Source organism: Miniopterus natalensis, chromosome 2 (assembly GCF_054644295.1).
Source record: "Miniopterus natalensis isolate mMinNat1 chromosome 2, mMinNat1.hap1, whole genome shotgun sequence".
Taxonomy (NCBI): Eukaryota; Metazoa; Chordata; class Mammalia; order Chiroptera; family Miniopteridae; genus Miniopterus; species Miniopterus natalensis.
Genome location: NC_142082.1, coordinates 163,112,914 through 163,138,168, shown reverse-complemented (window position 1 = coordinate 163,138,168; position 25,255 = coordinate 163,112,914). Strand labels below are relative to the sequence as shown.

At 33.7% G+C, this 25,255-nt stretch overlaps 1 protein-coding gene across 7 annotated transcripts in view; it reads left to right on the top strand.

Annotated features, from left to right (window-relative positions):
- The window catches only part of ATF7IP (activating transcription factor 7 interacting protein), a 108,412-nt gene that overhangs the window by 10,133 nt on the left and 73,024 nt on the right, over positions 1 to 25,255 (top strand). For 2 of the 7 annotated variants that reach the window (XM_016197440.2, XM_016197441.2), the window contains exon 1: positions 2,117 to 3,190. The exons of 2 other annotated variants lie outside the window; for them this stretch is intronic. In XM_016197440.2, coding sequence (XP_016052926.2) covers positions 3,174 to 3,190 — 17 coding nt within the window. In that variant the 5' untranslated portion in view covers positions 2,117 to 3,173. Of the gene's footprint in view, positions 1 to 2,116; positions 3,191 to 10,252; positions 10,933 to 25,255 lie in introns of those variants that run through there. 3 more of the 7 variants (XM_016197435.2, XM_016197442.2, XM_016197437.2) reach the window with 3 other exon arrangements.

Here is a 25,255-nt window from a genome sequence, read left to right as displayed (position 1 = left end):
TAGAGATTATAGGACTGTTACTTTAAACCTGGTCATTTTAAGAGCCAAATAAAACAATGTGAAAAGTGCTAGCTTTTATTTAGGAAGAGCTTAAAACCTTGGGCAATCATGGAACTGTTTAACATTAGAAATAGCTTCCAAATAGGTTTACTTTTACAAATAAACAATGAATGTGTTTATTATGACTCACCCTATCTAAAACAAACTTCTTGTAATCTATGACATTATATAGGCAAGCTATATTCTTTCTTAGTAGTATTAAAAATTTAAAGATTAGTATACTATAATTTTCTGTAGACTTTTTTAGAGCTCAACTCTTCTAAGCACGTAGTAGCTCCTATGTAATGACTATAGAAATACTGAAAACTGAAAAATGTTCTACAAAAAGTATTTTTTTCCATCTTGGGTTTTGAGGTACAGAAGTTTTTAGGCTAACACTAAAAAGTTAGTCAACTTATCGGTTGACTCTTCCTCTTCCTAGAAGAGTTGAGATCTTAAAAAAGAAGGTTCTTCAAGATGTAGAATTTGCTGAGATTTTTGTGGTAGAAATGAAAACACTGGGAATGTTTCAGCTTACCATCTATTGAACAAATCAATACTGTGTTCCACACTAATGAAGTGAATGGGAAATGAATTAAGATGTGATTTCTGTCCTTTAGAAACTCATATATAAAGATAAAAGTAATTCAGTATGGTGAGTATAATGATAGTATGTATAAAAGACCTAGAGAGCAATTACACCTGGTTTGGGGGATAGGCATAATGAGGAGAAATGAGAGTAAGGAAAGGATTGTCAATGATAATGGTATTGGTGGAAGTGGGGTTCTTGGGGTACCACTGGAATAAGCATTTTCCAGAGGCCCCACGGGAGGATGAGATATGGTAGAAAGCTTTATTTTTGTGGAATTCCATCCCTTTAGTAAAGCTAAAATCAGAGCCAGTCTCCAGAGTTTCCTTTCCAAGTTGGAGCTGGGTCTAGTATAGTATCAGGCTAGTTGTAGTCCATTAGTCCATTGCATATGGGGTATGCATGGCTGTGGGTCATGTGGACGAATGCAGGAGCGCCCCACAAGCCTAGAGTCCCAAGTCCCAAGTGTAGCAAGAGCACAAGAGGAACCAAGAGCAACAAGAGAGTAAATTCCTTTGTTCAGGGGATTACATATTTCAGATTTCCAGCCTTTACAGTCGCCACGCCCATTCCGGCCAATGACCTTTGTTCTTAGGTATTACTGACAGTAAGCCCCTTCCCTATGTCACCCCAGCTTTACTGGGCATGTGTCTATCTCCTCTTTGTTGGCCCCCTGGGGAGTGTAAAGTTGCAGCTTCCTGGCGAAGCTGCCCAAATGACATACCTATAACGTCTGTCCTTCCTGATGCTCCTTTCCTATTATTAATAACCAGGTTAATTACAACAATATCAAAAAGGTAATTTAGGTTGGATCATATTTGAGAGTGTGGTATATAACTTAAATCTTTGTGGAACAGATTTCCAAAAGAATCTGCTTCCTGAAGATCATAAGCTGTTCATCAGGCAGCTCTAAATGTTCTGGCTATTTTTTCCCCCTTTCCCTGGTCACATTCCAGTGCTACAGTAATGTCTATTCTGTTAGAATCTTTCCCAGTTTACCAACCTCTTGCTTTTATCGAATAGATTTAAGCCACTTCAGAGAATTGGTTATAATTTTTGAAGAATGAGTATGGCTTGGATCAAGTATAATTTTTTTCTGATAAAGTACTTAAAGCAATTTTTACGTACATTATCCAGTTTGCCTTCTGGAGAATAAATGATGACCTTTTAAAAGCTGAGGTTTTTTTTTTTTTAATTTTTATTATTGGAAAATGTTGAATGTATAAAGAAATAGAATGAAATAATGAACTTCATGTGCCCATCACTCAGCTTGAACAATCATCAATTTATGCGGCCAATCTCCTTTTAGCCCCCCTCTTAAACAAGTTTTAATAAATACCTATATCAGGTGGTGAACAGACAAGATAGCACACGGCAGCTAAATTTTAGGAAGGTAAACAAAGGAAGAGAGAAGGAAAAGGTGGATTTCCTAGCTGATGTGAGCTCTCAAGAAAACGGGTTCTTTCTCTGCTTTTGTCCTTCACTTTTCTTGATGGGTAGGTTACTGCCAAGACACATTTGTTGGGATCAGTCTCAAATTTATCTTGTTAATAGACCCACTTTCAGGCTGAATTTTACCCTTTTGTTTCCCGTCTTTGTTTTTTTACTCAAAGGTGTCTGCATTCTTTATTTTTATTTGCTTTTCACTTACACATTAAAATGTTGGGAGGTCTGTAGCAGGGCATGAAATTTAATTTGCCCTGGGACCAAATACTTACCTGGAGATGTCTTTTTGACCATCTAGATTACAGAAGAAAAGTTGTTTTTATCTTTATGGCAGATTAATCAAAATAGACATTGTTGTCATCATAACTCTAATGAGTCTAGTCCCTCCCCAGCAGTTATTTAAAATTATTGTCAAGATTCAAATATTTGATTGCAGGCGTTAACCATTCTGCTAGATTTGAGCACTTTGGGGCTTAGATTCTGGGAAAAATCTTTAATTAGTCTTCTAAAAATGGAAAAGGATTATCATGATTTAAATTAACATAATTTTCCAGAAATTATAAAAATTGTCATTCTTTTTGTGATAAAAGTACTATAAAAGATGGAAAAAAAAAGGCCCTTGAGCATGGTTTGACTTTTTTTTTCTGGACTGAAATGGAGGCTTTCTTTCAAGCGAATTCCCTGATGTTTGCTGTGTGTGATTTGGCTCCATCTCTGTAACTGCTAATATGTGGCATGGACTTCCAGCTGTCTGGGATCTGGATGTGCCCAAAGTCTGTATTGCAAGTCCGGATTCACAGGCATTATGTTACAAAACTGGCTTGCTGCCTTCTCTGTTTTCTGTGTCCTGAGTAGCTGCATTGTTTGTTGCAGTATATGCATTAGCTGTCTGTGTTCAGTTTCCTGCAGGCTGACAAAGTGGGAGGGGCTTTGTTTGATACATAACTGAGTTTTCACTGTGTGAGTTCTTGAGTGCACATTGCAGCCATCTTAATTACACTTTAGTGCAACTGAGACAGTGCAGCTGTCTCAAAATGGCTGCTAACCTAGCCTTTGTAGCTGCTTAGGCAGCAACTATGCCAGTGTGGAGAATTGTCACATGCATCAGAACCAGAGGTAAGAAACAATTACTCTTTATTTTTGAAGATTTTAATTAAAAAACATTTGAATTTTACTGAGTTTATACAGGAAGGCGAACTTAGAGCTTGCTTGGTAGGAAGCTGAAATGTTTGCTGATAGAACCTTTAAGCCTCTATTATGGAAACAGTGCATAGGATGGTGAGGTCAAAGGTTAAATTCCTGTAATTTCTCACCATTTTATGTTCTGTCATTGCCAGAACATTTGATCACCCAGTAGTGTTTTTCTGGCTTTAATTAACTTAATATTCCTTTTGTGTTGGATATTTTAGTTTGCTTGATGTTTATTTGTAGAAATAAAAAACAATATATTAATCTGAATAGATTTTTTAAAAGCCATAATTAAACCTTGTTTTGCACGAAGAGTGCGATTTTTCTTGGTGTGTGTGTGTGTGTTTTGGAGGTATTGTTTGGTAGATTTCTGGGAAGAATGTTAATTCTCTGGATAGAAATCATAGTTACAGACAGAATTTTTTTTTTTTTTTTTTCTTCTTCACTGTTAGATTTAATTTGCACTATGGATTTCAAGCTCTTTATTCTGCCTCCTCTGGGCCATCCAATTCTTTCACATTTTTAATGGTGCCAACTTTGTATCCTAATTACTTTTTACTTAAATTGGTATTCATATGTAGATTTTGAACTTAGATATAAGTTCACATCATCTAGGTCTGGTTATCCCTTTTCTTTATAGCTAATGTATTGTAATGCAACAAAACTGAAGTAAATATTCAATTGTTTCAGTTAATTAACTGATTAATTGTTGATGTTTACTTTAGTCTTAGTTTAAAGTTGTGGTATATTTAAAAGTAGTATAACTCAATGGTTTTGTAAGTTTAGTTTCAAAATTTTCAATAAGCTTTCTTAATACTGTTCTGAAGTAGAAACATTTATTGAGATATTGTGTGTCCACAGTAATCCAGAAAGGTAGGAGAATGAAGTTCTTATTCATGTAATATTTCAGATAGCAGAACAGCTATGCTATTAGCACTAATATTTAAATCGCAGTACTTTAAAAAATTGTTTCTATATGATATAATACATTTCCTTAGCTTTGTCAATACAGTATGAATATATCCCTGACTAATATGACATAGAACAGTAAGTTTCGAACTTTCTACATACAGAAACTTTTAAAAAATGGCAACTTTTTGCACATTAAATTCTTTTGAAGGCTCCTAGTATATAAAAGGGATACATGTTATTTTATTTTTGTGTACTTATTTTATAATGTAAATTTATAACACTTATTATAAGTTTATTAATAAAAAGAACATCAGGCTGTTATGATGAAAATAAAAGTTTGAAACCTGATCACATATGATAATTATGATCCTATGTTAGTGTCAGGGTCTAGGTCACTTATTTGTAAAGCTCCAGGTGCTAAGAGACTGGAATTCAGTTTTGAGAGTATTCTAGAACATATATTATTTATGTTCTTTTTTATTTTCATGAAGGTAGAGCGTTATATCTTTATTTACACTATTTAACAGTTTAAAATTGCTGCCTTACCACAATTATGTTTATACCTATTCTTAGTTTTCTTTTAAAACAATTTTTTTCTAACGTAGTATTCAGTGGCCTAAAATGTTTGGGATCACTCACTCAGTTTCACCAACATTTTAGCACGTTTATTTTGCTTTCATTAACTAATTACTTTGTGAAGTTTTTGGGATTCTTATATAACATGGTAGATTCTCGTAATCCGAACATTACTTAAGTAAGTCTCCTAAAAGAGAACAAGAAGAAGAAATTCAATATGTGTGAGAGATTCTAGCCACCATGCCTTTTGGTAAGGTGGTGCCCTGGAGTGAGTATGACATAGGAAAGTGAATGTGCTGTCATGGTTCTCATAGTATGAATAACTCACTGTATTTCAAAAATTTCAAAAATACAAGCCATGTCCTTGGTTTGGTAGTCTTTACTGCTGGAGAAAAACTGGCTAGGTTGAAATTATTGATCAATTTCTGTTGATCTTCAGGGTAGGACCTCAGGGAAATTTTAATGATCCACTCTTTTTGCCTTCTATTGTGTTCTATAAAATTTACCTCCACTCTCCACAAGATGACTCCACTGATTATTACTTGTAACATGTGGGAAACACCAACATTCTGTGGTTACTCAGGATATTGTTGTTAATTCTTTCAGTGCCATGTTGTGTTTTTACAACTATGAGCATAAACTAGACCCCACTGGGATTATTACTTTTGGGATTGGTGACAGTTTCAAATTTTCTGTGCTGAATTCCAGGTTATTTGTTATGTTGAATAACTGAGGGCATAATAAATCTGGGAGCTGGATAATTGAGATTTTATGTTATTATTATCACTTCTTTTCCTTTCGATTTGTTTACCCTTTTTCATAAGCCATTTCATTAACATAAGCCTTTAAGGGAAATGTTGAGATAGTGGAAAGAACATTGACCAGGAGTTCAAACCTAACTGTAAATTCTATTTTTGCTACCTTTTTCTTATATTGGCCAACATATTCTATTTTCTGACTCTTGTTTTCTTATCTATAAAATGGGGGGAAATTCCTGTCTACTTGGCAAGGATATGCTGAGGATCAATTTATATAATGTTTCTGAATAGTACCATGAAATATTCCACAAATAATCTGGCATGCTAATTTTCCAGTAATATTGAATACTTTTCAGTTTATTTGCTTCTCAGATGTCATATACTTTATCAAATGTGATTGGATCAGGGGATGTGGTATGTTTAAAAATGGAAATTTCTTGTATAACATGCTCAGAAGCAAGAAGTGCCAACTAAAATAAGTATATCAACTTAGTGATATATATTTACTACTGGGCTCTACTCTTTTAAATAACTTAGCCCATATAGAATGTTTGCATTACACAGAGGAGTAGAAGAAATGTTTCACTTCTAGTCTGACTGATGTCTCCAAATACACAGTGACAACAATATTTCAGTAAAGAGATGACTTGAATTCAGGGCCTAGAGTTTTCTATTTCAGTACAAATGAGAATCTTAACAGTGTAGTTCTCTTTCAGTTGCCACAAACTGGCAGCCAACAGACTTATTATATCCTTTAGCCACTGCCCTATTTCTCTAGTTGTTAACAAAGCTGTGAGATTTTACACAAAAATGTGGATAACTCATCTCTTGAAAAATAGAAGATTAGGCAGTGCCAGGAGTGTGTTTCTGCTTGAGAAAAATAATTTACAGTTGAGTAGCTACTGTCGCCTTCAGATAGTGCCTAGTCTTCACGTCTGGTTGTCTTCTCTTCATTAATTCACATTACCTGCTGGGCCCTGTAAGCTGTTCCTTTTAAATAGCTATCCTACTTATCTGACAGATTGTTGACAGCCTTTAATATCTGTAAAATACAGCTTCTAACCCAGAAGAAAATAAACATAAATAAAATCTAGCCTACTTCACTTGGTAAGAGAGAGAGCATTATGTAAAGTCAGTTTACTCTTTAGAAGATATGGCACGTTTGCTAACCTTTAGCCTTGTCCTTATTTTTTATATTAGAGTACTATGTTGGCTGACTGAAAGATACAGTGATATCAGCAAGACTAGATTAAAGAAATAATAATACTTTGGGGTCTTTTAATATAATAAGTTATCTTTCCTTTAAATATTATCACTATATTAAAGGCATCACTTTTTATCAACTTGATGTTCTTGATGATACTAAATTAGAAAAAGTTAAATGATATTCATGATATGCAGTTTACTGAATAGATAAATGAAATATAGTTTATAAAATATTTTTGCCTAAATTGGTTGAGCTTTCAGATTTTAGCACTTAAAATGAGTAAGCTCTTAATAGGAAGTTTTCTTAATTTGACTAGATTATGTCAGAGGCTATTATAAACTTACTTTTGTTAAAATTTGCATCTGTTTACATTCCATTCACTGTCTCAACTATGTGAATGAAGACTACCTTAATGATCCATGAAACATGATAGTTTATAATCATGATCTGATGTGAATTTGAATTGCACATTTTCCAGAGTAAAAGTCAGCTTTTTAGTATTCATGTAATGCCATGACAGTGGTAACTCTGGGAAAGTGCTAAAAGAATTTTATTTTTTTTAAAATGTTTTTCAAGTTAGAGAGAAAACTTCAGTGAAAATTGAAAAAGCCGGTAGCTTGCCCAGGAAACATTGACTCCCCTACTTTCCTACTCCTCACACTCCCAAAAGAGAAAGTGATTTGGGAGAAAGCTTAAAGTCTATTCAAATAAGGGATTTAAAAAATTGCTTAGGTTAGAACTTTCACGAAGTGTTCTCTTTTAGTAATTTGTAACAGCCTGTTATTAGTCATTAATGTGTGAATGTGGAAATGATGAAAACAGTGCTCATTGACTCAGTGAATCTTTGAGTTTAATGAAAAAGAGTTTAAGTAATAACACTGAGAGAGAAATCTGAGGAGTTGCTTCTGTATTTGCCTACGGGCCTCTGTCTTCCCTGCTGAAGTAAACCAGACACAACTGCCTAGCAGAGCCATCTGACATAGTGCTTTCGTTTGCAGACATAGATGTATCATGGCATGCAAAGTGGAAAGTATTAGTATAGAAGTCAGGAAACAATTATGTTTGGTTCTTGTACTATTAAGTAATTCTGTTGTTTTGGATAAATTATTTACCCTCTTAATGCCATTCCTTAACCATTAAATGAGAGAGGTAGTTGGACTAGATAAGAGTCAGGGAAGAACACAAGGTTTGGTGTCAAACAGAGTCAGGGTGAATCATGTTCTTCCACTCACTAGTTAAAAGTTTATATGAGAAGCACATATATAGTGCTCAAAGTATAATGCCTATTTATGTTAAGTGCTCAATAAGTCTTATGCAATATTTTTTATGGAATGAGGCTAGTTGCTTATTTTCAGAACCTCAGTTTTCATATCTTTAAATGGGGATAAAGTCTACCATGGAGCTGCTATTGGGATTTAAGTGAACAGAACAAATATAAAGTACCTAGTGCAGTGTGTAGCACAAATTAAGTTATAAGTAAATATTGGTTGCTTTTTCCTCACAAGGTTCTCTCCAGCACAGTTTCTTTCTTTCTTTTTTTTTTTTTTTTAAATGTATCTTTCTTGGTTTCAGAGAGAGGAAAGGAGAGGGAGAGAGAGAGATAGAAACATCAATGATGAGAGAGTCATTGATCAGCTGCAGCCCGAAACCCGGGCATGTGCCCTGACCGGGAATTGAACCCTGATCGCCTGGATCCTAGGTAGATGCTTAACCACTGAGCCATGCCCGGCTGGGCCAGCACAGTTTCTTTTCTTTTTCTGTTTTATTTTCCTCCCAACATTATGGAATTGGGAGAAATATGGACTACTCAGTACTTTAGAAAAGGATCTTTAGGGAGAGGAGGTTGTTAGGGACCTGGCTGATTTACAATAAAAATACCAGAGAGCAAGGTGTTTCAGTCTCAACGCGAAGACTTTAAAGAGCTCAAAGGGGACAAAGCAAGAATTTTTATTTATCCTAAGGCAGCATGATAGAGTTAAGACAAAAATAGACTGTGAATTGATCAATTGATTCAACAGATTTAAGAAATATTTATTATGCACCTATTATTTGCCAGGCATTGTTCTCATGGTTGGAATACAAGATCCCTGCACTCTGTGAGTTTACACTGGGTCAGGGGACGTGTGAAGACAATAAATATAAGAAAATTAAAGTGCCGCGGGATTGAGAATACCCGGCGGTAGAGTGAAAAAGGCAGCCAGTAGTCAGATAAACACCAGTCATATTTGTCCTTGTCCTTTCGTCTGTTGCTGGTGGAGCATAGGTTCTGACAAGACAAAATAGTTATTTGAGGAAACCTATTATTGCTTATCAGAGATAACCCAAGTAACACTTAGGATTATCCATTTATTAGAAGTCTACCAATTCCTGTTGATATATAACTTTATCATTCCCCTAATTTAGAGCCAGTTTCATTTTCTTTATTGTGTAATAAGGATAATTAAAGACTATATTTTAAGATGAATGAAGATATGATTAAAAAATAAGGAACTCATTTTGGATAACTCCTAGTTAGTGTATTAAGTACTTTTCATTTTATTATCATTTTTGATGTGGCTCTAAACTAGTGACTGGATTATTTTATTTTATTAAAAAAAAATATGTTTTTATTGATTTCAAAGAGAGGAAGGGAGAGGGAGAGAGAGATAGAAACATTGATGATGAGAGAGTCATTGATCAGCTGCCTCCTGCATGCCCCTTACCAGGGATTGAGCCGGCAACCGGGGCATGTGCCCTGACCAGGAATCCAACCATGATCTCCTGGTTCATGGGTCAATGCTCAACCACTGAGTCACATGGCCCAGGCTGGATTTTTATTTGAAAATGAAATTTAATATATTTATACTCAATAAAATAAGAGGAAAAAGTAAAAGTGGAGTTAATAGAATTATTTATTAGTAGGTCATAAAGTAATTTTAAAGAATTTTTAAAGAACTTCATAGATAACGACTCAACTCTTGCCCAGTCATATCTGGCCATTTAAAACAATACACAAAATTTAACATGCTTGAGTTTGATATTGAGCACATGCTTTAGTAATATTAATGAGTTATTATTATTTAACCATCGTAACAGTGATACCTGAAGATGCATTGTCTTACTATTTGGTGAAACATAAAGCACTATGGTACTAAAAGCAAATCTAATGATAAGTGATGAGTTAAAATTTGAAACGTCGTAGAGTAAAATGAGGACAGTTTAGCTAATGTAAATTATAATTTATATTTTTAATGATTGTTAAAAATAGGAATCATTGGATTTATGTAATCATATTGGTCCATGTCACAAATAAACTAAGGTTTTGAATATTTCTGGGGGTTAAACATTTTTGATGGGGTGGGGGTAGAATTTCAAGTTATGTAAGAATTATAAATTTACATTCTTTTATTACCTGGATTTGAATCATATTAATAAGTAGATAACTAGATACATTCTAGAGCCAGTCAATGCCTGTGGGGAACGAATGGGGGAGGGTTTACTCAGCAGTATTCTCCTTTAGTTTGGTCTTGAAATGAGGTCTGCTTTATGTAAATCAGTCTTACTGGCGCCAGCTAGCTGTAACTGCAGTCTGCCTGTGCTAGGGCAGCAAATAATATGTGTCATGGATTTTCTGTTTGGAGTGTATAAGAATTCAGCCTTTTGGATTGAAAGAACAGAGTTGATACAGAGTAGAATAGGAGTACTGAGACCTCCACAGTCGACACATAAATATGTGGAATAATGAGAAGCTATAATAAGCCTTTTAAGATTTAGCTGCTTTTATAGATTTATGCCTATTGATACTATTGGGTAATATGTGGGAGGTACTTCACTGCACACAGTTGCTGCAGACCTAATAGTTGGCAGCATAGAAAGCAGTACAAAAGAATTTGATTCTAGACATCTTCACTTGTAACAGTCCTTTGGAAAAAATGTACTTTGTGTGTTTTGTGAGCTTCATTGACATACTGTCTGACGTTTTTTGGCTTTTGTGGTTAATGGGATGTTTGCTGCACAAACTACACAACAGATGTGAACCACTGTTTGAAAGGAATTTTAATATGTAGCCAATCTACTATATTCTTGTTTTTCTTATGAATATGAACCAAACAAGGAATTTTAGGTTCAAGAAGGCTGATTTAGAAGTCTGCATTAGCTTTTAATGTTTATATAAATGAACTAAGTAGCAGTGGTTTACAGAAGAGGAAATCCTTTTCACAATATCAAGCTGCCCACAGGTAAGAGATTCAGGTCCTTTTTCTGTAAATCTCCTACTCTTCCCAACCCCCCTTCCCCCTACTCCCTCAGGCCTTATATCTCTCACCACTGGGAAGTTTTTTGTTTTAGTTTGAGTAGTAATAGGATTGGTAGACTGTTTAATATTAATTTTGAGGAGATTTTGAATGCCATATTTGAATTTGGGCTTTAAAAAAATTATTTTCATCTTCTAATTTTCCTCAGGTTTGAATTGGAGTGAACTAACAGTGGGCTTCATATATGAATTTACTCATGTATACAGTATGTTTATATTACATAGAAATCAGTTGTAGATCTCTTTTCATTATAGTCCTGTTACTGTGTTCTCAGTTGTAGTGATACCAACTGGTGGTACATACAGAGAAATGACATTTTTGTGACCTTAAACTATAAAGTTTTAGTGTAAATGGACCATTTTGAATTCATCATCAAAATCGGTGCTTATGTTTTCACAGGTGGCTCATTGACATTCACTAAATAATGTATATATTTCTATATATAACATGGTCAAGTTTTCCAGTACCACCCTTATCATTTCCATTCCCAAAATTGAAATTTATCACCATTTTAACAAAGTGAATTTAAGAGTCTAAAACTAAAGTGAATGTATTAATTAAAAATTCAGTTGAATCTGATATTTTTTTCCTTAAGCTAGGTGAAGGATGCACAGGCATTTGTTATATTATTCTTTTTTTGTATGCATGAAAAATTGCATACAAAAACTCTCATTGAAATAAAATTAAAGAACTATATAAAATAAAGAATGTATAATCATTACTGTGAAGATATGAAGATTTATGTTTATAAAGAAATTCAAGTATATGTGTCTATCAGTGTTATTATGGCCAATGATAAAATATGTTACTGATTGATATAATTATTTTGGAGCTGAGTGTGGGGAGGTGGGTAAGTAGGATGAAGTGAAGAGGGGTAGTGAGGATAGCTTAGAGAAGTGGTGGAGGAAAGTAATTATATTAGGCAGTTCTCTGCTCTTTGCCGCCCCTCTATGGAAGTTAAGCAGTAGGCTCTTTCTGCAACCTAAAAGTGTTAGTTTTAGGTGGGATTTCCATCTCTCTTGATTCTGAAAGGCAATTGGTCATTTACTACTATGTGGTTGAGTAATTAAAAACTAGAGGCCAGCTGTGAAGAAACCACACTGGTGTTTCAGGGACACAAACTGTTTCCTGTTGCCTTTTGACAGTGTTGCTCAGGCTTTTAAAAATTATTGTTTTAATATGTGTTCTTTTAAACTATAAAAATGTTTGTGTTTTTCTTCTCAGTAAAAATTTTACTGGGATTGAAGAAATGGTGATAGTAGAAAGATAACAGTGTTTTAAAATTATTTTTTATTTATTTTTATTTTTGTTAATCCTCACCTGAGGACATTTTTTTCCATTGCTTTTTCTGAGAGAGTGGGAGGGAGGGGGAGAGAGAAACATCGATGCGAGAGAGCCACATTGACTGGTTGCCTCCTGCACACAACCCAGGTATGTGTCCTGGACCAGAATTGAACCCTTGACCGTTCAGTGAACGGGGCTTGTTGCTCCAACCACTGGGCTACACCTACCAGGGCGAAAGATAACAATTTAAAAAAATATATATTTTTATTGATTTTAGAGAATGGGGGAAGGGAGAGAGAGAAACATCAACGTAGAGAGAAATATCATTTGGTTGCCTCCTGCATGCACCCTTACTGGGGACTGAACCTGAAACCTGGGCATGTGTCCTGACTGGGAATCGAACTGGTGACCTTTTGGTGCATGGGACAATGCTCAGCCAACTAAGCCACGCTGGCTAGGGGGAAAGACAACAATTTTGATTCATGTGCTTTGAGATTGGATGGAGAGAATGTCATGCTTCTTTTGATGTGGAGAACACACAAATCTAAAACAATTGGGAAATGTTTTCAGACTTCTCTTGAGCCATTGATTGGGAGGATTTTGGGTTGGGAAGATAGCTGAGATGATGGAGTGACTGGTTTTATATATAGGTAAAAAGGCGAGGAGTTGTTAAACCAAAACAGAGGAATTTATTGAATGCTATTGGAATTGGGAGTCATAAGACAATGGAGTATTGTATCTATAGACAAACCTAAAAGAAGGTATGTAAGCCAATGATAAAAATCATGAGCATAAAGATGTATAATCTTTGAGACTTAAAATAGATCAACTGTGAATGATCCACAAATGAGGGATAAAATCCAAGTTTTTAGTTTTTGTGTTCCTCTTAGACAACAAAATTTATTTAGTAAAGCAGTGTAGAATCACAAACTTTTTCATGTGAAATGGACTAAGTGGTCAAGTAATATAACATTGCACTTTGCACTGGAATCTACTGTTTGATTTTCCCGACAGGTAATTATTTAGTTTTCGCTTCAGCATTTCTAATGACAGAAGGGAGCATTTCTAATTTCATAAGGCAGTTCCTTCTTTTCTTGGACATCTGAACAAATTAACATTTGTTGATTTTGAGACAAAGTTGGCCTTTCATTGTTTTTGTTTCTGCCCTTCCCCCACCTGTGTGCCTCTGTATCTCTTTTACATGACAGATCTGCACTTTTTAAAGGAAGCAATAAAAATTCCCTCTGTTTTCTAGTCAGATATCCTCCATTTCTCTAACTTCCTCATACAACACATTCAATTTCATTCTTTAGCCTGGTCATCCTCTCCTTTGACCTATAGTTTTTTGTGTTTGTTTTTTAAAATATATCTTTATTGATTTCAGAGAGAGGAAAGGAGAGGGAAAGAGAGAGAGAGAAACATCAATGATGAGAAAGTCATTGACCGAGCCCGCAACCCGGGCATGTGCCCTGACCGGGAATCAAACTCTGATCGCCTGGATCCTAGGTCGACGCTTAACCGCTGAGCCACGCCTGGCCAGGCTGATCTATAGTTTTTAAAAGTCCCTGTTTATCTATGATGCTTAGAACTAAATGCAATACTAGATGTATTATGTTACAAAGTTACAATGTAACTTTGCATTGACATTTTTGGCAGCCACCTGGCACTATTAAATTTTCTAGTTTGTAATAAGTTGAAAAAATCCGTTAGTCTTTTTCACATATTTAATATACTTGAATATTTGAACCAAATGTATTAATTTATATTTATGGTTATATCTTCTTCATAAATTTCTAATATTGTTTATTGTGTTTTCTTTAGATTCTCCTTGCTATATCTCTCCCCTTTTAATAGTCTTGAAAAACTGGCTTTTGGTTTCAGTGATTGCTTGCTGTTTTGAGTTTTCCATCATAATTTCCTGCTTTTATTGTAATTCCTTGCTTTGGGTTTATACCTTTGCTCCTTTGCTTGTTTATGCGTTTGTGCTTTTTAAAATATTATATGTATTTAGGGCTATCAGTTTTCCTTTGAGTATCATTTTAGTTTAATTCCTTAGGTTGTATTCTGTTAATACTTTGTTGTTATTTTACCACTTACTTAGTCCTTAATCCAAAAGATTTTAAAAAATTTATAAGGAGATACTTTCCCTCTCCTTTTATTTTTTATCTAATTTTATTATGTTATGGCCAGAGTATGTGGCCTTGTGTGTGTGTTTTTTTGTCTTTGAAATTAGTAATTCCTTGTCACCACATGAAATGGTCAATATTAATGTATGTTGAGTATGTTCATAAATGCATATTGGATATATAATTCTATTTACTTCTCTAGCATGTTATTTGAGAAATGCATTCTTTACATTACTTTTGTTTTCTTCATCTGTAGGTTTTAGAAAGAGGTGTGCTTATCTCTAATTGTGAATTTGTTCGTTTTCCTCCTGAAAATTTTTATTTGTTTTTTGTTTTTGTTTTGTTAATCCTCTCCCTAGGATTTTCCATTGATTTTTAGAGAGAGTGGAAGGGAGGGAAGGGGAGTGAGAGAGAGAGAGAGAGAGACAGAGAGAGAGATAGAAACATCAATGATGAGAGAGTCGTTGATTGGCCTTCTAGCCACAACCAGGCATGTGCCCTGACGGGAAATCGAACCCCAATCTCCTGGATCCTAGGTGGATGCTCAACCGCTGAGCCACGCCCGGCTGGGCTCCCCTGAACTTGGAGGATAGTTTATTGTATCATTCAGGATTGCTGAAGACAAATCTGATGTCAGTTTAAGTCTTATTTCTTTGTAGTTAAATGATTTTTTTATTCTTACGTTATTAGCATTTCCTCATACTTGTTTTTGAAATCTTAGCACTCTGTCCAGGTGTTAAAAATATCTTTGCTCATTTTCATTCAGTTTGTTTTGGGCACCAGTGGCCCCTTCTATGGAAAGTGTATATAGTTAGCTCCGTGGGCTTTTTTCCCTTATTTCTTCTCCTTTTTTTCTCAGTTCTTTTTTTCTAAAGCTCCTCAAAGGGAAAGTTGCCGCTTCTGAGTATGTCCTCATGTCAGTTAGCTTTTCTCTTTTCCCTTTGTGTAATATTTTGAGAGAACATCTGTTCTTGATTAACTTCAGTCACTTCAGTTGTGTCCATGCAGCTTATACTTTGAATTTCTAAGATTCAGGTTGATTTCTTTTTATATCTTCTTGTTCCTTTGGGTGAAATAACATCCTGTACCCTTTGAGGATATTTAATATACTATTTTAAAATGTCTTCTGTTCATTCTGCTACCAATTAACTAGTTTTTCTTTATGAGATTTGGTACCTAATCTTATTTTTAAAAAGTTATTCTTGATTGTATTCATTTTTGTACATTTTTCTTGACTGCACTCATTTTTGTACACTTTACCTTGGGTGGATGCTGACTCAGGTGATTGTGAGGGGTGGACAAGTAGTACTTGATGCTCACGGGATATGGTGGGAATTTGCCTTTTGGACAGTAACCTCTCTTCCCTGTCCTTCTGAAGCTTAGTGTCTGTGTAGGTCACTACCCTATCCACATTCATAATGTCGCTGCTTCCCTGGCTTAGCATTTGCCTGGAAGAGACTGGGGAAAGTTGAATGAGCTTAACTATTAAGATACAAATGACTATATGAATGTCAATTTTTAAAAATTGATCTTTATTGTTGAAAATGTTACATATGACCCCCTTTTTCCCACATTAACCCCCTCCACCCTATCAATGTATTTTCATTGTGAAAATTGAAACTGGCATATCAAGTCTGAGTGAAAGTTTCCATTTTCTTTTCTTCACCTCCAGTGAACTGTTATAACCAGTTGGGCATTTATCCTTCCAGGCTTTCAAATACCACTTGAATACATATACAAATGTTTAGAGACAGAAATTATTTTATATTTTAAAACATGGCATAAAACTGGAAACATTTGACTGCTTATATATGTATTTGAGTACTTTCTATTTATTTTCTCATTTAATCCCCTTAACATTCATAGGAGAGCAGGTGTTATAGTCTCAGTTTCATAGATGAGGATACTGAGACAAGGAAAGGATAAATATCTTGGACAAGTAACTTAACTAGGAAATGATAGTACCAGTATTCATAAAAGGTATGTCTGGGTCCAGTGTTTATACTCTAAGTACAATGAATTCTGCAGCTACTTGGTTGTACAGTTAAACTCATGCTCATGAAAGAGATATACCACATTCTTCCTAACTTCTTCGTATCCTTTACTCTTTAGTGTGGATGCTGTAATATTTTAAAAAAACTCTTAGTGATGGATGTTAAATTTCTTTGTTTTTTTGCTATTAAGTGCAGCAGTAGCAATCCTGATACATTATCTTTTAAAACATGTTAGTGTACCTTAAGATAGATATGTCAAAGTGTCTTTGTTGTGTCAAAGCGATGCACAGTTCCTGCCTATTTGCCCTTAAAAGTCCTAAGGACAATAAAGTCTCCTACCAACAGTGTATGAGACTACTCATTACTGTATATTGTTGCTAACCATAAATAGTTGCCAATCTGATGTATAAAAATGTATTTTCTTTTTGTTTTGTCTTTCCCTGGTTATTAGTGAGGTAGAACTATATTTGTTGTTTTATGAATTGCTTGTTTATTTTTCTTTTGAATTGTCTTTTTTATTCATTAATAGCTATTTTTTATTTTGCATACTAATCCCATATCACTATGCTTTTTTATTTTTTAATTCTTTCTTGAAATTTGGGGTTACTTGTACTACTTTCTGTGCCTTTGAAATTGCTATTTTTTCTATATTGAATCTTAGTCCAACATAGCTCTAATAGTTCACGTTTTCATACCTTTGAATTTTTTTATGTATGTAATGTTTCTAGATACCTTTTTCTAGCTATTATGAATTAAATGTTTTCTTCATTATATCTTCTGACTGAGCTCTTACTGCTTTTCAGGATATTTAGAACAATATTGAATATATAGTATCACACTTTTTGTTTTTGCCCTTAATGGAAATGCTTATGGTGCTTTACCACACAATATGAAGTTTCCTGTTGGTTTGAAGTAGCCATTATAAGTTTAAGGAGCAAACTTTATGTTCTTAATTTTAATTTTTCTCAGTGAATGAGTGTTGAACTATATTATATTCAATGCCTTTTCAATTTCTGTTGAAAAATGACAGTTAATTTTTGTAACTATTTCAGGTTGTTAATAAATTTCTGAATATACTTAACTTTTGAGTAGAGGTGTTTAAAATGGAAAAACTACAGTTTGGGGTAGAAAATTTATCATTTCTTTTACTAGTTAACCAGGCATATGGGAATAAAGGACTTTGAAGAACATGTGCAGTTTTTTGTCTCTTGGCTTAAAAGATCCAACATAGAAAGTCTGTCATTTCCCATAGACTGTTCTCCTAGTCTCTCTAAGGGCTATTCTTTACACAGTATATTTGAGTCAATTGTTATGCCAGTAACAGTGCCATGACTAATAATGTCTTCTGTTTTCCAGAAGAATAGATTCACAGTTTTAATTTCAACACTAGAAAGATGATAAATTTAGGAGAGAAATACAGTAAATATTTATAAATACAAAATAAGTTTCCTTATCTCAATTTGTAAACCCATGCAAGGAGCTTGGTGACTTATTATATGTATCATTGTATTTCTTTGGTATCTCCCCAACCCCCTGGCCTTTCTTTTCTTCTTTTTTAAATTCTGGAGGCACTAGGCTCAGTTAAATATTTTTATGTGGCAGAGAGCCAGATTTCAATAGCCCTGAACTCAGCATGTTGCTGTTGCTTAGCAACTACTTGTGAAGTCTTGTGGATATAACTGAATTATAAATAGAGTTATGAGCAGAAGTGCAGTTGAAATTGAGATTGGAAAGAAAGGCATACTCTTTTTTTCCTCCTTCCATTTGAATTTGAGTAATTTTTCATGCACAATCGGTTTTCAGAACTCTGGCTCACAAAAATTGGGAATAAGTACTAACCCTATCAGGAAGACAGTAAGGTCTCTGTAGAGGTCTTGTTTGTAATTACACATTTGAAAGCATGTTTTTTATTTTTAGGATTAAACAGTCTATATTGGAGAGATGTCAGTTAATAGAAAATAGAGAACTTCTTATTTTCCTGGTCATTCATGTAGAAAGATATCCATACATTGTATTACTGTTATATATCTCTTCCATATTTATATTAAAGTCTACATGCAGTAACACTTTAATGTTAGTCTATATTTTTTGTACTTTTCATCACATTGTTTTTTAGAGTGTCTTAAAAATTGTCCTGTAATTGTTACCTATGTGGCATTTGATAAATATTGAATACATGAACACACCTATCTTTACCACTCTTCAGTAGAGCAGTGTATTTCGGAGTGGAATTTATTAAAATTTTATGTAAGAATCAAAACTTAAAGGATCCTTTCAGGTCTTCGAATAAAGTTTCCATTTATTCCAGATGAAAAACTTTAGAGCTAAAGTTGTTAAATGATGTGACTAAACCAAACCCTCTAAGCTGTGTTTTCATCTGCAGCAGTCTCTTACTCATGCTTATCTAGCAGCTTTTTATTTTTTCCACTCATATTTCACCAGTTTACACAAAATTTAATTGTATTCTGTAATTTATAATAAAATTGTACAACTGAATTCAGTAACAAGCACAACTAATATGAATAGGTTTAGATGAGGGCAGAGGAACATGAGATCTCAGTGTATTTGTGGTTATCAGTCAATATGTTTATAGACTGGGTAGAGAACATTGGCTCTTTGGGACAGCAGTTAAGAAAGTTTCCAAAGTGTAGTGTTATTTTGGTCAGATCTCTGCAGATTTTTTTAGGTTCTAAAAAGATGAAACAGAGTGATAATTCTTGGTTTTGGATAATGTAACTCTGTGTATTTTCTTAAAATATATCATAAACTTTTTATAATAGCTCCTGACAACCCAACCTGTGAAACTAAAATCTTCTTAGGAACATTTGCCAGAAACAAGTAGTTTGTATTCTCATACATTGTTTGCCCAGAAATTTTAGAATGGGAATGTAAATTTTCTCCTTTTGCTCCCTGGGGAAATACTGGTCCATAAGTTTGAAGTGAAGAAAGATACAGATTTATAAATGGGATTAGCTTAGAAAGTTGTGGCAAATATAATTTTAATTGGATCTACAAGGAGGGATAACATACCAGAAGTATTTCTTTGCTGCAGAAGAGAAAAATAATAGGAAAATAATAAGAGGAATTTGAGTTTCCGCCCGGGTATGAAAGAAGATTAGGGTTCTTCCTTTACTTATATTTGCTATTTAAATTAGACTTCCGTACAGATAGGCTAGGGCCATGGAACATCTGGCTCTCAGCTGACATTTTGAACTCCTGTGGGTTCTTGGTGGGGGGGCAAAAAGAAGGGGGAAAGAATGGAGCGATGGACTGTGAAGTTTCTGTAACTATTGAAACTTTTACAGGGCATTTTATTTGCTGTACTAATTGTTAATACAAAGATGCCGTTGATTATTTAGTCCACCCAGAATTCAGATCAATATGTGAAAGATGTGTGATTACTTTAATGTTTTGCAGACATTGTGCTTTTTCTGTTCTCTTGAAATAAAACTGGACAGTGTAAGTAAAAATTAAAAAGTATATAACTGCTTTAAATAATACCTAAGAAAATACAAAACACTGAAATTTATATTTAAGGTGATACTTGATTTACATATCTGGTATTAGAAAGTAATTTTTCCCACTTGTAGTGCCCTGTTATAGAAACCATTTGTTATATTCTTCCCCACTAATTGTTACTGGGGTCAATTCATATTACTCCCCTGTGTGATAGGGTCGTAGTTTATTTGTAAACAAGATCTATGCATATAAGATGAAAGTTACCTTAAAGATGTGAGTACAATTGTAGTTAGATTCCAGGTTATCCAAGTCACATATTAATTAATACAACATTAAGAAAGTAATTAAGACAATAAGCTAAGTTACTTTTCATCCAGACCAGTGTTTAAAGTAATAGTATATTTCAAAAAACTTGGTTAAACTTAATTTTAAAATCTAGCTATCCTTTTTTTTTTAAAAATATATCTTTATTGATTTCAGAGAGAGGAAAGGAGAGGGAGAGAGAGAGAGAGAAACATCAATGATGAGAGAGTCATTGGGGATGGAGCCTGCAACCCGGGTATGTGCCCTGACCGGGAATCGAACCCGGATCAGCCTGGATCCTAGGTCGGTGCTCAACCGCTGAGCCACGCCTGGCAGGGCTAAAATCTAGCTATCCTTAAATGTTGATCAAAAGGATTGTTATTTGGTGGATTGTTCACTTGATTTTTCTCCATCCTTCACTGGAGCTCTTTTTGTTACTTAAAACTATCTTCATTCCTATATGTTTCAAAGGCATTGTTTCTAAGCTTTATTTATTATTAAAATAAATTCTTCATATATAACTTTCATAATTAAATGTTAAAACTTTCCTAGTATTGCATATATGAATTCATTTTACATTTTGAATAACAGTGACCAAAGAAAACATCTTACCACTTCCATTAAAACACATTGATGGAAGTCGATGTAAGAAATGCATAGACCATATACTTTAATAAATAAATAACTTTGTTTTAACATGTCTTGACTGTCTAACCAGCCTTTTATTTTTGAAGCTATAAATTAAATTATTGAAATTAAAATTATTATTATTTTTTTTTACCCTATTATTTTTTTTCCCCTTCATTTGGTCATTTCTTACTGGCCTATGGTCTTCATAGTTATTACATTAGTCTGCACATTGTTTGCCTCAGTAATTTATTTTCCTCACTGACAGGAATTATTTTACTATGATTGCAAAAATAATTATTGAGTGCTTGTTGTATAGAAGACACAACTATATGTTGAAACAACTTTGTGTTAAAAATGAATAAGACATAATCCTCACCCTATTTAAAGATATGCCATATTTTTAATAAACAGCAAACAGTCTCTTATGTGTAACTCCTTCCCAAATAATTGCAGGGGAAATGTGCTAGAAAAAAATTCAGTGCTGTTCAGATTTTGAGAGATATCAGATATTAGAGATACCAGAAGTGTGATTAAAGTACCTCATTATTTTCCTGAAAAAAGAAAAACACTTAAATTTTATGTACACACACATATGCATATGTAAAATAATATGGACAGTGGTATGTAACTTTAAAGTGCCTATTTATTTAGCTTAACATTCATTTTTATTTCATTGTTACTTAGAAAAGGTGCCAAGTTAATATTAGATGATGAAATGCAAAGCACATTTTTTTCCTCCTAAGAAACAGAGTGTTTTTTGCTGATAGTTTTGCTCTTATATTCACATCTATCCTGGGATTCATGCTAGTATATTGTTTCTATTTTTAGGCTGTTGCCAGGCAGATTTAAAATTTCTCCTGTTATGGTTGCCCAATTTCTAGCTTTCTGATTGGTTATAAGAGCTTGCTTTCTTCAGCCAACCACAGTGACTATGCAAATTGTATTTCAGTTTCTGTTGCTGTGAGAGAACTGATAAGATGGCTGCAGGGGGCTCCATTTGGGGTATGTTTATTATTTTAAAGAAGATTTTCATTGTGTAGTTACAAGCAGAAGTATATTTCTTTCAAAATGTTTTATTTTTTTAAATATGAAATCAAACTACCTAAACAAGTTTTAAAAGGCTGAAAATGCTTCTCGTGTCATATCTGATTAATTTTAATGGTGCTATGTATTACACTCTGCCAGAGGCAGCATTATGTATAAGTGGGCATATTTATTACCTTTTTTAGTAAATAAGCATCTGGATTCCCCAAAGAGAGGTTGTCCTCTGTGTGTAAACTTACTGTATGTGAACATCCCAGCATGTTAATTTACAATTCTGTCAGAAATATTCTAGATTGCTACCTTTGCTTACTAAAAAAATCATTTAGTTTTCTCATTTAAGGATTATTTTAGATGTTAGTTATATACATATAATGCATCCTTCTTTTAACCAGTATTTACTAAGTGTATACTATGTGCCACACTATGTAGCTCATTAATATTGTACCAGAATACTTATTGTTTATTTTTGTTAAATGACCTCTGAAGCACATCATAATGATATCAACATATTTTAAGATGTTTTATGAAGGCAAAACTTTAGACACTTAAAATATATTCATCTTATAATCAGTACATGATGAGATGTGCCAAAGTGTTTGATTAAACAATACATAAATATAGGTATTAAAGTCCATTTATGATAATTATTTCTAAAGAGATACATTTAAAGTACTGGCAAGTACAGTAGATGGTGGCCAGATACATCATATGGATAAAGAAAATATTGATAAAATGTAACTAAGCCTTATGTAACTCCAGAAAATTTAGTGAGTATCTCATTTTAAAATAAATTTATCAACATTAGTTACAAAGCTTTTGTTATAGGGCCAGTTTATAATAGAAGAGAATGCTTCTATTTCACTTAAGACTGTCTATTCCTTCTGGTAAAAGATAGTTAACCACATTTTCTGTGTAGAAGACTTTAAATATAGGTACACGGAGGGTTCACCTGCACTGTTTTTTATTGATAAAATTTGCTGTGTTCTTTTATAAGAGTATCTCATGCCCATTGCTACCATCATGTGAGATAAGCATCCTATAGAGTTATGTCCCATTTAGGACAGGAGAAAAGAGTAACTGTCTTATCTCAGATGAGCACATAGAGAACAAGGCTGCTGTTATTTTATATGTATTCCGTTCATCACCATTAAAGCACAGATGTACTTGTTGGCCTAGAAACATAAACTCCCTAAAGTATGAACCAGTACTCAGTTCTCTTCCTATACTTGTTTTGTGTATGTTAGAAGTGTGATCCAATAAAGGGAGGTTAGGTTAAAAACAACTGAAAAACAAAAATATTCAACTGTAGTTCTGCTGTTATTTTAAAAGACTAATAACAGGTTTACTGAGATACCATACAATTCACCTGTTTAAAGTGTACAATTCAGTGGGCTTTAAATTTTTTTTATATATTTAAATTTAGTGTTTAAAAAAAAAAAATTCAGTTGTGCATCACTACAGTTAATTTTAGAACATTTTTATTACTCCATAAAGAAACCCTGTACCTTTTAGCAGCCACTCTCCATTTCTTCCCCAACTTTCGGCAACACTAATCTGCTTTCTGTCTTTATAAATATTTGCCTTAGCAATTATATTAAGTGACTTCATTTTCAAAGAGAGAGAGAAGAAAATTGTGGCAAACTTGTAGTTTATTGCTTAACATCATCATACAGCTTATTGCTGATAAAATAGGACTCCCCATGGTAGCAAAATTTAAAGGCTGAAATTCGTAAGAAGGGTGCTGATGCTAATAAAAACTTCATGCTGAATTGGGTGTCTGGTTAACCTTACTAAGTTAAAATTATTATTCATGTGATGGGATGCATGATAGCAGCATGGTTGTTAATGTCTTAATTCAGATCATTTGTAAAGTTGAATTTATATAAATTGTTACTTAAATGAGGAAAGCATGTGCCTTGGTATAGGGTCTGACATAATTGCCCCTTGACAAGTGTCAGTTAAAAACATGGCCTTTTGTAACTTCACTCATTGTCAGCATAGGTGGTATTGGAGTTTGATAAGTGGGAGAAGCTAGAAGGTAGGGCCTTGATGAATAACTGGCTAATTTTTCTAAGAAGATATAATTTGATAAATGTGTTCTAAAATTGCATTATTTTGTTAAGGTCAATTAGTTTTAATTTGCCTGTATAACAGAATGATCCTAAAAATACACTTGGAAAAGTGATTGTAAGGCATCTTGAATTTTTTTCATGTAGACTACCCTAGTAAGTCTCAAAACAAAGCAATGAATACAACAAATTAGCATAGTGGCCTCTCTGGTTTTGATGTAACCGAAATTTTAAGAGCATGATTTGCTCTTGCTTTGTCCAGGGAATTGTTGGTAAAGCAAATTCCTTATCCTCTTAGTTGTTGATTATTTTTAAAAATTTAGTTAGGGGATATTCCATTCCATATTTTGATATCCAGATAATATCATTAGGTTGATGACAGGCAGAAGGGGTTATTTGTTGAGGTGTCAAATATCATGAACTCTTAGTACTTCACTGAATTTGTGAGTGCTGGGTCCTCAAGTAAATATTGCCAGTGCTTTGTGATTGACTGGGAAAGAACGTCTTGAAAGCAAGACAATAGAAATATGATGAAACAGAAGTAATGGACATAGTGGTAATGTTTTACTGAAGCTTTAGAAAACTGTTAACAGAGATGATAAGATATCCATTATTTAAGATAAAAAATTTGAAAGTCTGTATACTAAATTTCAGCAGATAAGTATCAAAGTGGATGAACCATTATATTATCAGGTTCACCAGTCTCATTAATGGGCAATAAAGAATAAATCAGATTATTAACATTTATTGTGCCATACACTGATTATTCTTTATGATTTATTTTCAGGATTATTGCAAAATTCTTCAACTTTTGGGATGCAAAATAAAATCACGTAGTTCTCAACTGAGCACTTAAAAACCTAGTAGCAGGGTTGTATTTCTAATAAGACTAGAAATCATCAGTGTAAAGTGATTATTTATGAATAGGCCATTATTAGTCAGGTCTGTTGACTAATATTTATTTAGGCCATTTAATGAAAACTCAGAATCTGAGTAAAAATTATTTCAGCACACCTTTCAGAATAATATTATCATCATCATAATAATGTCAGTTAACAATATGAATGTAATTGGAGTGCCTGTGTCAAAGATAGAAGTGTCAAGTGCATTTAAATGGTTTTGCTTAACATTTTGTAAGATTTTGCCAAGTTTTATTTTTAAGTATACTTCACCAGGTATCCAAAACTTTGAGTTAATATGGTGTTTGTATGTGTGTGCATTTCGAACCAACAGTCCTGGTATTTCCTATTGCTTTGTCAGTTAAGGCTGCTTGGAAAGAAGTAGTACAGACCCTGTTTATTTAATCAGAAAAACCCTGCCTTAGAGCTGTTACTCAGAC